Source organism: Balaenoptera ricei, chromosome 7 (assembly GCF_028023285.1).
Source record: "Balaenoptera ricei isolate mBalRic1 chromosome 7, mBalRic1.hap2, whole genome shotgun sequence".
Taxonomy (NCBI): Eukaryota; Metazoa; Chordata; class Mammalia; order Artiodactyla; family Balaenopteridae; genus Balaenoptera; species Balaenoptera ricei.
In genome coordinates, this window is record NC_082645.1 from 66,280,454 (window position 1) to 66,295,674 (window position 15,221).

The 15,221-nt window shown below is 37.6% G+C and overlaps 1 protein-coding gene and 1 non-coding gene across 9 annotated transcripts in view; both read left to right on the forward strand.

Annotated features, from left to right (window-relative positions):
* Nucleotides 1–15,221, forward strand: part of OSBPL6 (oxysterol binding protein like 6) — a 209,861-nt gene that overhangs the window by 162,112 nt on the left and 32,528 nt on the right. For 3 of the 8 annotated variants that reach the window (XM_059928166.1, XM_059928165.1, XM_059928169.1), the window contains 4 exons: nt 373–465; nt 4,896–4,970; nt 10,173–10,338; nt 13,779–13,912. In XM_059928166.1, the coding sequence (XP_059784149.1) occupies nt 373–465; nt 4,896–4,970; nt 10,173–10,338; nt 13,779–13,912 (468 nt within the window). The remainder of the gene's footprint in view (nt 1–372; nt 466–4,895; nt 4,971–10,172; nt 10,339–13,778; nt 13,913–15,221) is intronic. The other 5 variants (XM_059928167.1, XM_059928171.1, XM_059928170.1 and 2 more) reach the window with 3 other exon arrangements.
* Nucleotides 10,565–10,708, forward strand: LOC132369403 (small nucleolar RNA SNORA79). The gene has a single exon (XR_009504382.1). It is a non-coding gene; the product is annotated as a small nucleolar RNA SNORA79 (small nucleolar RNA).

Below are 15,221 nucleotides of genomic sequence, written 5' to 3' on the forward strand. Positions count from 1 at the left end.
TTTTACATTTAAATACAAACTAACTGGAAGAGGTAAATATCTGAATCATTCTTTCATTTTTGTGTTGCATTAGAAATGATAGTTATGAAGACATAACTTAGATACTCTCAGAATTATTACTGTCTTTTCGTGTAGCAAAAACGCTAATCCTGTTTTCATTTGGTATAGCAGAAAAATATGTTTTATGGTTAAGTTTTTATCTCTGCTTTTAATGCCCACTGTGCATCAGATATACCTTTATCTCCTGGCTGGTCTGCTTTAGGCGTCTAACAATGATTCTATACTAACTTTCTGTGCTCTCTTTGTCTATACCTGTATCATCTGTGTTAACTTAATAATGCTTTGTTGCTTTTAACTATTTGTGTAATGTAGGCTAACTGTGTAGATATTTCAAAGAAAGACAAGCGGGTCACAAGACGATGGAGAACAAAAAGTGTCAGCAAAGATACAAAAATACAACTGCAGGTACAGACTTTACTTTTCCTTCATTTATACTTACATATATTTTTAAAAATATTAGTCTGTATATATCAATTCATAGAAGTTGAAAAGTTTAAAGCAGCTTTTAACTGCTTTAAAGCTAGTGCTTTTCAGACTGAGTTATATTATCTAAAGTAGTGAGAAATCTATTCTTATTCTGGCATAAGTAAAGAGAATTTAAGGTTAAAATTATGTAATATGGCTGTAAAGTGGCATTTTCATCCTCAATTATGGCCTTTGAACCATTAAAACATATTTTAACAAAAAGTCACCTTAAAAATCTAGACTGAAAATCAAATGGGTTGTAATGAACATTCATTTATATATACTAGATCTTAAAAGAGGCTTTTATGTGTTAATGCTGTCCAAACTTGTATCTATCAATAAATGAGATGAGGACTGCAATAGGTTAGAAAGTAACAAACTTGGGTTCTAATCTAATCACTGTGATTTCCTGGCAGTATAAGCTCGCATTTCTGTTAAATTTTCGGGGCTTCCATTAACTCCTGAGTAAAGTGATGGAGTTTACTTAATGATCTCTGAATTCCTTTTCAACTCTAAAATTCTATGATTCTACAAAAATATTATTGGCCATCAACAATCACTTTTAAAATTTGAACTAAAGTCTTCCTGGCTGTGATAAATTTACTTGAAATTCATTTTAAATAAGTTATTTAGTTGAAATGAATAGTTTAAAATTTTTAAAGTAAGATCTTTTTATGTCATTGCATTGCAATGATACAAAATATGGCAAATGCCTAAAATCTCTTAAGTCAAAATTCATGTTACTTTCAGATCTTTAAGGTTGAATTTTTACTACTCCAATTCTAGCTATATATTATAAAGGACTCTTGCCCTGCACAATCAAAATTAGACTTATGATTTTGCTTTTCTTTTTATTGCACTATAAATCAATCTATATTCTAACGCAGAGGTAAAAGTGGCTGCTTTTTAGAATTCTTCAGTCTTTTAAATAAGAACAATAATTCTTCCTTAATTCTGGTTTTATTGATAACATTCTTTGTGTTTTAATTCTGAATGCATGAATAACAAACTTTTTGTTGCTTTGCTTGCTAATCTGATATATTTGAAAATAAATTTTCACAAGCACTAATGATCGGTGTTTTTTTTTTAGTTAGAATGTCCACATTCTATGAACACAATTTTTTGTGGTCTTTTGTTCAGTATGTTTCTGTGCGTTTTCCCTTCTTTTCAGAAAATTAATACTATAGAGACAAATGTGCCAAATGGCTTCACAAGAAAATTGCCTAAAATTGCTTTTGAGCACATGATTGTCTAGTTTTGTGGTGGTCGTTTTTTTTTGTTGTTGTTGTTTTTTAAACATGGTATCTATGGTTATCATAGCCAGGAAAAAAGAACCTTAATTATCAATAAAATAACTGAAGAAGGCCAGCATCGTAAGAACATATACATTTGTGGATAGATATCATTTCAGTCTTGTTTTTATAAGGTATCCCATTGAACAAATTCCCATTCACAGCTGTGGTCTGCAGTAGGTTTGTTCTCACTGTGTATGAGTGCAGTGCCACTGGCTGTCCTACTGTGGTTACGAGACCCACCATGGTCCCCATATCACTCAGTTTTTTCTGGAGGAAACAGAATGTAACTCTGAATAGCCCTCCTGTTCACAGGCTGTGCTTTTCAATGTGTGAAGAGTTTATGAAGATTTTTTTCTGAGTCATCAAAAGAAGTTGTTCAAAAAGCAGGAGAATATTCTCCATTTCATATTCCTGTCACATTTTGGGGTGGTTTGTTCTTAAATTTTCATTTATGCTCTTTTGCCTTGTTTCTGTTTTGCCAAAGAGTAACAAAATGGCCCTTGTGATTCTACTTTAATTATTTTGGGGGGAAATTGAAACCACCTCATCCCCATACTCAAAGAAAACGTTAAACTTTCGAAAGTAGATTTAGTTCCAACTCCAGTGGAAATAAATAGACTGAGAGGTGGCGGTAAGCTATTAATCATTCCCAGAGAAACCTCACTTCCACTTGAACTGGTAAAACAAAGGACCATAGGGTGAATGCTGCAGAATTTAGTACCATCCCTAGACATTTTCTGCTCACCCAAACCAACAGGCCTTCCAGGATCCCTCAGGTTGCTCATTCTCTATCACTGAGAAGTTACTTGGAAGTTTCTTCACCATGCACACCTGACTGGGGAATCTTAAAATCAGCCAGGGATGACTATGACTAATATGAATGTCATTACTCATCAGTATTTTACCTACAGAAAGTCATAGCATTTATTTTTACTGTGGTGGATTAAACATACCCACTACTTTCTCCCACCCTAATACACAGGCTTTTCCCTCCTGTTTTAAATGTTTCTTGACCATCAGAATCCCATCTCATGATACCAAGTATTTGTTTTGAGCCCATAATCATCTCACTACTTGAACCACTTTCTTCATTGTTGTGGCCAACTTGAGAGATTTTTTGTAGTGAGTGGCTCATTTTTCATCTCCTCTATCGTTTGGAACTTCTAGACCACCAGCCATTTATGCAGGAACCTAGACTGCCTGGTGGTGGTGGTGGTTATTGTTCCTGCTATTGTTGTTATGGATCTTGTTTTACTGAAGTTTGTATGCAGCATTCTGTAGTAGTTGTAATTTTTGAAATAATTATAAAGTAGATCATTTTAAAAATTGACTTTAGGAAAGTAAAAATGAAGAACATGTTATACTGGATGTTTGATTGCTTAGTCTTAGGTAAGTTAGATTATGCTATTGATTTGAATGTGAATGTTAAAATTTGGACCATATTTCTGCTTGAAGCCACTGGGAAGCTAGCTCAAGAATCCATCGTATAATTCATTGGAAGCAATAGTTGTCCTAGACGTCTCTGTGGAATTACCTGTTAGAAAAAATACTTCCTGTGTCCCAAAGCTCAAATTTCTCATTCTCATAAAAATCTCAGTATCATCATTATGCAGTAAAACAGTTTGGTTGTGTTTTAAATGAGGTGGAGGAGGGCAAGAAGAGAATGATTTTATAAGGGTTGCTGTAGAAGAGATTGCTGTTACATTTCCTGTGTTGCTAATAGCATGCATTAAATACTAGATCCGTAGATATTGGAGAGAATGAGGAATAGTAGGAGGTATGGGGTAGCAGATAAATGATCTGATGTCATTCATGTGCAGCTGTCCTAGATCTCACGAATGCTCAAATTACACTGAAGAGTAAAAATATATTCTTTCTCCTTTTTTTTTTTTTAACTACAATAAGCATAAAGGAATTTTGTATAGGAAATGTTTTGTCTAGAGCAGATTATGTTTGTGTGTTTGTGTTTAATAAACATATACATATATGTACACAGAAGGTTTATGACGATTGAGAGAAATGTGAATGTAATTTGGAAACTTAAAGAGAATTGGAGATATAAGAATTTAAAATATTGTTCTGTTATTCCAAAGACTAACACAGCCATGCTGTTTTTTTTCTCAGTCTGACTGTTAGGTGACTCTGAGAACATTTCAGCTAATTGGAACTGAAATTATTGCTCACAACCTTGAAGAGTCAGGGTCTGTCAAATGCAGCAAAATTGAGTTGATTAGAAGGCAGTGTTATTATCCCTTTATCGTGTCCACCAAAAAGAGAAGAAAAAAAAACAAAGAAGGAAAGAAAGCAAGCTCTAAGATTCTTCTACTGATTTATGCATAGTTGCACATCACTAAATGAAGCCTATACTTTCAGATTTTCATAGCTGATTTTTATAGGTGTTATCCCAGCACACTGAGGACATTGAGATTTTTTTCCTATGTTATGGGGACTGGCTTCCTCCTTGGAAAATTCTTCAACCGGAAAATCAATATCATTCTTAATATTGAATCCCAGAGACCTTTATAGTAGGAGAAAACATAGGGAGTTAAGGATTCCTGGTATCCTTCCCCTTACTTTTTCCTCCCAGCAAGAAACAAAAAATTCTTCCAGACCAACAGGAGGCTCTCATTACAACCTGTTTGTTTTAACCTTTGCACATTATTTATTTAGTCACTTTTCCCTGAACTCATTTTTTTTTTTTTGCTTCGATCTACTAAATGCCTTTTGGCTTCGTAGAACATGGCATTGCATGAATAAAACAAGACGTACATTTATTTTACCTTGAAATCATAAGCTCTTCATCACTTCATAACTCTCCATCTCCTTTTGGGGTAGGGGTTATATTCAGCAAATAGATTTAAGTGTTTGGGTGTTCTACCATGAGAACAATAAACTTTTCTCACAGCATGAATGCCCCTCCAAGCTATTTTCAATGCTAAGATTTAGCAAAAGTCAACTTTCAGTTAAAAATTCTCCCTCTCCCTTGTCTGATTATCTTTCATCCTCCTATATCCTGTCTTCTCCCTCCCCCATCCCGTGTTTTCTCCTCCCTCCTCTTCTCTCGTTCACTGTCAGGAAGGGCCATCTTCGAAGGGCCAGTTCAGCACAACTCGGCGCCGGCAGAGGCTAGCAGCAGCAGTGGCTACAACAGTGAGTGGATTTCAATCTCAAGTGGATGTTTAATGAGAATGAGAAACTGTGTACTAGTGTCACCCTGCCCCGCATTCTAATGGTGCCCCTCGTGTGCGATGGCATCAAGCACAGCCCTCTCCTGTGTTGGCGAAGCTCTCGCATGTTCTCTGGCTGTCTTTGCAGTGCCGGCCTCGCACACAGGTGTTTGGGTTTGCAATGGAAAACTATCATGGGATCCAGATCTCTACTTCTACTCTCAGTGTGAGAAACAGTTTAAATTCAAGGATGCAAAACGGAGTGTGTGGGCGATTTCCTGAAACGATGTGGGTTTGGGGGTTTTTCTTTTTGTATTTTTTTTTTTTTTTGCCATACTGATATTGGAACCTTTGCTAACTGATTTCTGTTTTTCTAAGAAAAGCCATGTTACTACAGACATAAATTGTGCTTTTTTGGTAGCAATGTGACTGTTTGAAAAGGATGTGAGAGTAAAGAAATGAGAGGGTAAGAAAAGGTGAATTTTGATGTCATCTCTCAGCGGCTACCCAAACTTACACTTAGCAAAGGAAAGTTGTTTTCTGGAAAGAATATTGAGCTGGAAATCAGAAAATATAGTGTGGAAAGGAGAAAACCACAAAGTTAAATGGTGTTTAATTCACATCTAGATGTTGGTTTGGCTTTTTTTTTTTTAAAGAGAAAATAGGATGGATATTAGGAGGATAGAGGAAGTATTGAGATATATAAGGCAAATAACTAAAACTTAAAATTGAATAGAAGGTGCTTACAATAGTGAACTGCCACGTGGAATATAAAATAGAATATGTAAACCAAGAACCTTATGCTGGATAAAAATAAATCATAATATTTGTTTAATCATGACATCCTATCAACTTTTTATATACAGAGTACTGAGTTCATGGCAAACATTAATTTTTTGGCTATTACGTAAGATTTCCTGAATTATCATAGTCTTGCTCTTGCTGCTGGAGGAATGTATTTTAAGACTAGAATTGCTGAAAAATATGAAAAGATTTTGGTTGCGTTGTAGGGGAATGGATACTGGTGTATGGATTGTTGGTTTTCTACTTTATAACTAGTGACTGACTCTTGATTTATATCTGGGTACTTAGCTGGTTTGTTTGAGAGACAGAAATAATTGGGATTATGAAATGAACAAGTGACATGGAATTTATTAGGCACTGACTCTTAAACTCACAGCTTTGTGAACACTTGAACAAACAAATTTTTGAAATTGATTTCATGGTTAATGTCTATCTTATGCATGTATTCAAATACAGATGAAAAAAGTATCTGATACTGACATGGTAACAGACTCTGACAATAAATCCATGTAAAATCAATTTTTAAATTCTTAAATGTAACCTTTCATTTACAAAATTCAGAAATCCAAATGATTATTAGAGAGAGAACAATATCTCAGTATGGAAAGGGAGGGTCAGTCATTTTATGAAAATACAAATGTTTCCTTAAATAATGTACTACTAAGATGGCATGCAGGGAAGTGTTTGTGTTTCTACTGTGTTCATTTTTTGATCGCAGATACATATAGTGAGTATAATAAAACTGAGATTAGAACCTATTTGAATAGGTTGATTTTTTTTTTTTAGTTGGGAGTACAAGAGAAAAAGCTTTTGAAAGATGGAGGTATTAATGCTCACCTCCTCCAGGGTAGCTGTGACCACAGAGGTTAAGAATAATTTAGAGCGTCTAATGAGTGAAGCTGGCAGCATTTAGTCATGTATTCAGGAATAACTAGAGGGAGTGGTTACTCTAAACCCTCCAGGATCTATAGCTTTTAACTCCATACCAGAGCAGGACAGCATCTAGCAGGACCTCCCGCTGGCTCCCTCAGCCCCTCGCCCACATCTCAGTGACCTGTCGCTGGTGACTCAGCCCTCCTGTTTCTTTTAGTGCAGTGGTTCCCCTTTATTCCCTGTCTTTCCTCTTCCCAACAGTAAAGGTAGCCCACACATTTGGAGTCTGTCCTATCCTGCTAGTTGCCTTTTGTCTGGAATTCTTCCAGATGACTCCAGCTATTTGTTCTCCTTGCCCACTTAGGTGTGTAGGGCAGCTGGGATTGCTCCCAAAGGCAAGTACACCCAAGATGTTTCAGAGATTTATTCTTGTTGATTCTTAGCACCAGCATCCATAATGGTCCACTTGGGCCATCAGGCAGGCCCAACGGAATAGGGGGTTGGGAAGGAGAAACGCTGGCGCCTCCCCGTGGAAGGACCCCAAGAGTCCCAGTGCAGTCAGTACTCCACACTGGCATCCCTGTCCATGGGATGCAGAGTAACAGCAGACTTTTCACATTGGCTCCGTGAGTTGTGTATGCTCAGTATCTTCCTTAGACTTGCTGTTGTGTGTTCTCTTTTTCATTCATGTTCACCACTGCTAAATTTCAGTGCCAGTAGCTCACTGTCAATCTGTTTCTCTTTTGACTTCTTTATAGACTGGTGATAAAAGCATCTCCTAACAGCCCCCTTCCAAACTGCAGTTACTGGTACCAGAATATTCCAGGATCAGGCTTCCTCCCTGTCGCAGGATTTCAAGGAAGCCTTGGATTTCTTTCCTAAGGAGGATGTGAAGTTGCATTTCCAGCATTGAGGTTTCTCACATACAAACATTGAGAGTTGTAGACAGCCCCACTCCAGTCATCACTGACAGAGAACCTAGTTACCATTTAAATTTTCAAATCCCATAATGCTCAAATTGATGAATAAAAAACTGAGTAAATAAGTCCCCAGGCTGAAGAGATATTCAGTTGGAGTTAGATTAATACATCTCAATTTGTATTCTCAATTTCATTTCATGAATTTTTCAATTAAAATGATCCATTCCATATACTTCTTTTAACCAAAAAAAAAAAAAATCAATATAAACATTTTCAGTCAGAAGTATATAAATATTAGTTTTCAATGTCCCAGGGAACTGTTTGATTGCGGTTTGAATAGAGCATTCCAAGTCCCTTTCCCTGTGGGTTATATACAGAATCATTTTTACTGTTTTAATTGCCAATTTAAACTTCCATTATGTTCAAAATATAAATTTGTAACATGTTTTTCTTCTCAGTGTCTGATTCCAACTTTTAATAAAGAGCCCATTATCTCAGGAACAAGTCTGTGTCCTCACTGGACTCCCTGGGCCTCCACTACACCCTGGCCTCCCATCACTACTTCTCCCCCAGCCTCCCTATCCACTCAAGGGAGGAGACCCCTCTCCTACGCCATGCCCCTCCTCGGAGTGTTGAGGGCACCTGAGTGCAGATAAAACCCTTTTGTTGATCCTCAACACATTTCATTCCCCACCACCAAACACGCACATTCCTTTTTCTCAAATGCTCTTCTAGTTCCTTGCATCCTGAAACCATATCCTTAAATCTGCAAACTCCTTGGTCTATCCATTTCCTCAAGTCACAGTCTCTGCCCATGACCTCCTAATCACCAACCTCTCCATGGATTCTCTGTCCCTCCTAGAGGGCCTTGGGCTGACTGCTCTTTCTAGATTTAGCATCACCACAGGCAAGGACAGAAATTTTCTTTATCTGTCTTTAAATATTCTTTCACATAAACCCCATTCCCTTATGGATATCCTAAAAAACCTCAGTCATTACTGTCACAAAGTTGCCTGGACAGGATTCCAGCAAATTACTGAACCCAAGGAGTCCATTTTCTCAAATGGCTTATCTGCCACTTTTGTGTCTCTTCTCTGGAATAGCCAGGAATTCAGATCCTGATGAGATAAACAAGCTGTTGACACCTCCCAGCCCAGTGTAGCCAAGGTCCCCATGGGGGATGAGGAAGAGTTACTTTGATGACTCCAGATACCAAATGCTTCACATATCATGTATTAACATGCTTAGCTTAGCGGAATTGGGGAGAAAGCTTCATGCCCGCTTTCTTTCCCAGTAAGCCTTGGATATCTTTTGAGATAAATAACTCCTTGCCAGGACAAAGCTACATCCTAAGGACCCTCTCCAGTCTCAACTGCCCTCACCCAGACCCACCAACTGCAGCTCAGGCTAGATTTTTGGGGTCTCTCCATCTCCTCCATCCTCTGTATCCTCCGTGCACAGGCACATGCTTGCTTGCTCCCTCCCTCCCCTCTTCTTCTGTCATGAGGTTTAAAACTAAATAAAACAATGAAAAAAGGAAGTGGTTCTGACATACATGTACATCAGACAAGATATTGGTTCCTTCCTCCTACAGTATATTTTCTGTTAGGTAGAGGGTGTGAATTATCTTTTAATTTATACAAAATTCAGCTTGTGGAGGAGTCTAAGAATCTGATTCTTGAAGATAATTGAATGCATATCTGTGTAGTAAGAATTAGGGGAGGTTACTGGTAATCTGATTTATAAGAGAAATTGGTATTCTCATTTTCCAAGAGTGTTTGGCTGACCGCATTTGTAATGGTCAGGTAGAACCTTCTAGAAGGAGAGGGAAAGGTGCTTTGCCTCCACCCATCAGAAGCCTAGCCCAGATCCAGCCTGGGCAAGGAAGTACCTCTAGCCATTTGGGAAAATCTATAGGAATATGACTTTTTTTTACTTAATGCTTTTCAATATTGGCCAGTTCATAAGCCATGTTTATGTAACATACAAAGGTAAACTACAGTAACTTACATTTCATTTACAAATACATCTTGATGAATCAATTTCAAATTTAATTGTGAGTCCCTTTAAGCCATTGTTATATTTACTATTAAACTTACTTATGTTTTATCTCATGGCAATGGAGCAAGTGAATCTTTCTGTATACGCACCTCTTGAATTTTTACCTGTTCAGTAAATTCCTGCTCCAGGCTCAGAAAGAAGTAGGCATAAAAAGTGCTCTGACTTGAGTACCCAGACTTTGTGAGAGAAGGTGAGCTACGTCACAGTTCAGACTGCTTTCTGCCAGCACTGTTTTCAGTGGGTTCAGAGCTGAAGCTTATCTGGGATTGTGCCTGTTCTTCCTGTCATTGTGTAGTCATCTCTCCCTGTGACAGTGAAAAGCCAGTGAGGCAGTGGCAGTACTAAATCAGCTATGGGAAATGAGACTCCTTCCTACCCAGCCACCTGCACAATAAATGAGTACTGTCTCCGAACGTGTCCTCAGGGAGGAATCTATTATTCTGGAGGCTGGAAGAGATCTTTTCTGTGTAAGAGAGGGTGGAACAATGTGCTGTTGCTCTCTAATAATTTGTGTCCTCCCCTTTCAGGTTCCTTTCAGTGCTACCATGTCCCCGGTTCGTTTGCATTCCTCCAACCCCAACCTTTGTGCAGATATTGAATTTCAGACTCCCCCTAGCCACCTCACAGACCCTCTGGAAAGTTCAATGGATTACACAAAGCTTCAAGAAGAATTTTGTCTAATTGCACAGAAAGGTAACAATAAATATAATGTGCCCTTGAGAGAAGCTCTCTTGCTTGATGGGAAGTTGCCATTTATTCTCTTATCCTTGTTTAGGTGGTCATGGTAGAAAGGTCAAATGGTTTATATATTTATTGCAATTCTGGGAGAACACACATCATAGGGTTACAGTTTTGACTGAGTAAAGAAAGTAGCATTGAGGGTGAGAAAAGGCAGAAAGACAAAAAGGGTGTTAACCTTTGATGACTGTTCTTCCTATTGCCTTCAGGCCTGGCACTAGGATTGTAGGTCATCATAAATTAAAATTTGATTTTCTTCACTCAGAGAATATTAGGATAATGGGATTATCTATTTATTCTCTGAAATTTGCGGAATCAAACACTTAGGGGGAAAAAAAGGCATTATCCTAGGCAGGTCAGCAGACACTACTACTCAACATCTGTTTTTCATCACTTAATACATACTTGTGAGTTAGCCTTAGCAAGGGAAAAAAAGAAAAAAAACAGATTCTGTTTGAAACTCTTTTTTTATTAAACGACATAATAAGTTTTACTTTGCAGTTTGTGGGTAAGGAGTTCAGGAAGGCTCAGCTAAGCAGTTCTTCTGTGCCACGTGGCATTGGTTGGGTTCCCTCAACAGTATTCAGCTGCAAGCTGGGCTGAATTGTTCAAGGTGTCTTCACTAGCACTTTGGTTGGACCGCTGGGAGGCTGCACACGACTCTGTCCCTCTCCTTCTCCCTCTCCATGGCAGCTCAGGGCTCCAAAAGAATGGGGTGGATTGGAATGGAAGCAGCCAGCTCTGGACCTGAAGCACTGTCCCTTCACTGCATTCTACTGGTCAGAGCTTCACAGGCCAGTCCAGATTTGAGGGGAGCAGAAGTCCACCCCACCTTGGAGTCTCTTTTTTGATGTTAAGTTTTCAATAAGGCACGTTGCAGCAGTTCAATTGCCGTCATCAGGCACAGAGAGTAAGAGTATAATAAATAAGAAACAGGAGAGTGGAGTGTAGGTGGATTGGGCAGTCTTGTCTGTGTTTACCATGAAGAGCCTCAGCTCCCAAATTAACTCCCTCCCCTCATTGCTATAGTATTTAAATTTCAGCCGCTGAAACTTTGTGTGTGTGTGTGTGCCTTTTGATAGTACCTTCCCAGTCTCTTGGAGAAAGACACACATTATGTTGTTTTCGGTCACTAACATCTTATTATGAATTAATCACGTTTATTTCCTCTGGGTCTGCTGGTAATAGGTTATAAAATATTCTTGAAAATGTGTGTTAAATGGAACATCTCAAGTACCCCCCATAATACTCAAGAGCCTAGTGACTCAGGAAAGAAGGGGCACACACTGAGGACATCTCTGGGAATGCTGAAGTCAACAAAAATGTATAGTCTTAAACCATCAGCAAAGATGTGCTAGCAGAGACTTCTTTAATTCCACAATCCTGAAGCAATTAAACTATATCATCTCCCCCACCTTTTTTTTTTTTCTATAGATTTTTCGGTTGAGATTCTGTAAGGCCACCTCTCTTTCACCTGTTTTACTCCTTGCACCTTTTTATTGCATGTCTTAGCTGGATGCTAATCATGTCATTAGACTAGAACAATGTTATTCTGTTTATGTAACAGCATAGATTTATGGCCAGGAAAGCCAGTAGCTTTTACTTCTAATGTGAGGTTATAGCAGCAGGTAAAATGAGACAGCAAATGTGTAAATTAACTATAGCACAGCTTCTAAAGGAAGATGGGTAAATTTGAAGGTAGCCCTGGGAAAGCTTTGTGTATTTGGTTGCAATCCGGAGGCTTTCAGGAAATCCAAGTTTCAACAGAATTTTAAAGCCTTTGTTGAAACAACATATTTTCTTTTCAGTTGTGCTAGAAAAAAAGGGGGGGCTTTTCTATGACTATTGAATGAACTCTTTAGGAAGAATTATGGATTTTGAAATGAGTGAGAGTCCGCTTTTAGAGCTGCCAGTTGGGTTAACATATTTCAGCTATCAAGTTATTACCTTAAAATTGATAACTAGAATGTAGCATATAAATCAATAGATTGTGAGTCCCTTATGATCTCACCATTTTTCCCCTTTAATTCAGGCCACTGTTTTATGCTAAATTTTTCCATTTCTTTAAAAAAATCCTTTCTCTTATAAGGAAATCCCTTTTAGAAGACTTTGCATTTTATAGAAACTGTTATTGTAAAGATAGGAGTTGGAAATTCAGCCTTTTTGTGTTTCAGAATTAAGGACTGCCTTGGATTTTTACCAATGTATGTTGTTAGGTATGCAGAAATGGCAGTGGAGGTTGTTTTTATTGTTGCTTTTATTTTGTTTTATTTCTAGCTCTATTGAGATATAATTGACATGTAGTATTGTATAAGTTCAAGGTATACATGTTGATTTGATACACTTATATACTGAAAATAATTGCGATAGCTAACACCGTACCATTTCTTTTTTTTTTAATATTTATTTGGTTGTGCTGGGTCTTTGTTGCAGCAGGCGGGCTCCTTAGTTGCAGCTCGCAGGCTCCTTAGTTGTGACTCACTGGCTCCTTAGTTGCAGCACATGAGCTCCTTAGTTATGGCTTGCTGGCTCCTTAGTTGCGGCAAGTGGGCTCCTAAGTTGCAGCATGCATGTGGGATCTAGTTCCCTGACCAGGGATTGACCTCGGGCCCCCTGCATTGGGAGTGTGGAGTCTTCACCACTGCACCACCAGGGAAGTCCCACCATTTCTTTTTTGTGGTGAGAACATTTAAGGTCTACTCTCTTAGCAACTTTCATGTAAATAATATAGTGCTATTAACTATAACATCATACTGTACATTAGATCCCGAGAACTTATTCATCTTATAACTGGAAGTTTGTACTCTTTAAAAACACTTCTGATATCATGATGTTCTTGGCTGAGAAAATAATGCAAGTGCTGTTCTTAAGACCAAATCATTTCCTACCCCAAAGAGAACTAGTTAGAACTTCTAAAATAGCTGTCTTATTTATATTGGTAGGACTCATAAAATGCTCTTGTTTGGGTACACACTTTGGGGAAATAATTTTTGATAGTTCTAAATGATTTGCATGAGGCTTCATTGTACACAGAACTGCTCAAATATTGCCTTCAAATATGGCAGAGTAAAACTTGTTCCCTTTTCCTTCTAGGAATTATAGTTTAGTTTCTAAATATTGAAATTTAAAAATTGATAATTTTATATGCTGCTTCCAGGTCTTTGTTGGCTTATCTGGTTTGAAATGCTAAAACTTTCATCCTGATTAATTACCATTCCTATATTTGTGTATGGATGTTCTGGTAGATTCCATTTTATGGCTGACTTTCAATTAGACTGTAACATAAACTTTCCAGAAAATATCTGTGTATGAGTTAAAGTACTGAGAAGTTTATAGTTTTGTATATTCTTTCTGGATCCATTTGATCTTTGTTTCTTACTTTTCTCCCCACGCAGTGCATTCTCTTTTGAAGTCAGCGTTTAATAGCATAGCTATAGAGAAGGAGAAGCTTAAGCAGATGGTTTCTGAGCAGGATCACAATAAAGGCCACAGCACGCAGATGGCACGGCTCCGACAGTCACTGTCTCAGGTAAATGAGAGTGTTTGTTTCACTCTCATAATACATGCCTAACCCTATAAGCCAAAGATGGGGGTGGAGGCAATCCATCATGGGGATGGCACATCATCTGAAATTCTCCCAAGACATTGCAGTGTCAGTATTACATTTTATTACTTTTCTTCCAAACAATATCAAGGTAAGAGTGAAAATGAACCAAACTTGCTTGCAAACATAAATGCTATTTTGGCTGATTGAATACTTTTAATGCCTCTCTGTAGTCATTATAAGGCAGTCCCTGGTTTAAAAAAAAAAGAAAAAATCATGCATTTATACATGATTTACATACACATTTAAACAGTTATGTTCCAGAATATGTTTGATCCAATGTCAAATAGACAAAATCTACCAGATCTTCCACACTTAACTATTTTTTCCCACTTACATTTTAATCTGTTGAAAATTACTGATAACTATTACCTATTTTTTCTATTCTGATTTGCACTCTTAGGATTTTCTTCCTAAGTTATGCTCCCTGAAGCTAGACTCTTATATATATTTCAGTATATATTTTACACTATAATAAATATTACTCAATATATATTATATTGATCTTATTAATACCAATCAAGTTCCTGTGTATTTCAAGGTTGAAATTTCTGTTAAAAATCCTTTAAAACTGCACTTATGCTTTCTTTTTCTTTTTTTTTTTTTGACTTGTATATGGATATAATTATGACAAAATACCTCTCCTATAAAGGCAGATGATAATGTTAAGAAGCGTTTAAATCTTGGAAAAGCACTCAGATATGTATTCATAGTTACATATTTAGATTTAGCTATATGAAGTTGCACTTATGCTTTCTTACACTGAGCACTTCCTCTGAAATATTTTCATTTAGTCTATAAATGCACCTTTAAAACTTCCTTTGAGACTTCAATGTTGTTATTGATTTTGTGTGAGAACTCAGTGTTTATATAAAATATTGTTCACTTCCTGGTGCCTTGGATCAGAGCGAAGGAGCAAGCAAATCCTGGGTAAGTGGTTTTCCATGTGGATCAGCTCCTGCTTGAAGAGTTTCCCTCAGTTCCTGAAAATTAGACTTAAACTGGTCTCGCCATGTTTTATGTCCCTGAACTGTCAGCTTCTTTTCAGCGTTAAGTTTCATGTTATTGAATGCTGTTTTCTGGGCCACACTTTCTGCTGTTTGCCATCAAACACTGTCAGTTGAGGTGCATATGCTGCTTCCAGTGCAAAACTAGGGAACTCGAGAGCCTGAGCGTTCCAAGCGGCAACTGTGTTCCAGTCTGCAGAGGGCTTCCTTCACAAGCACACTTGAAC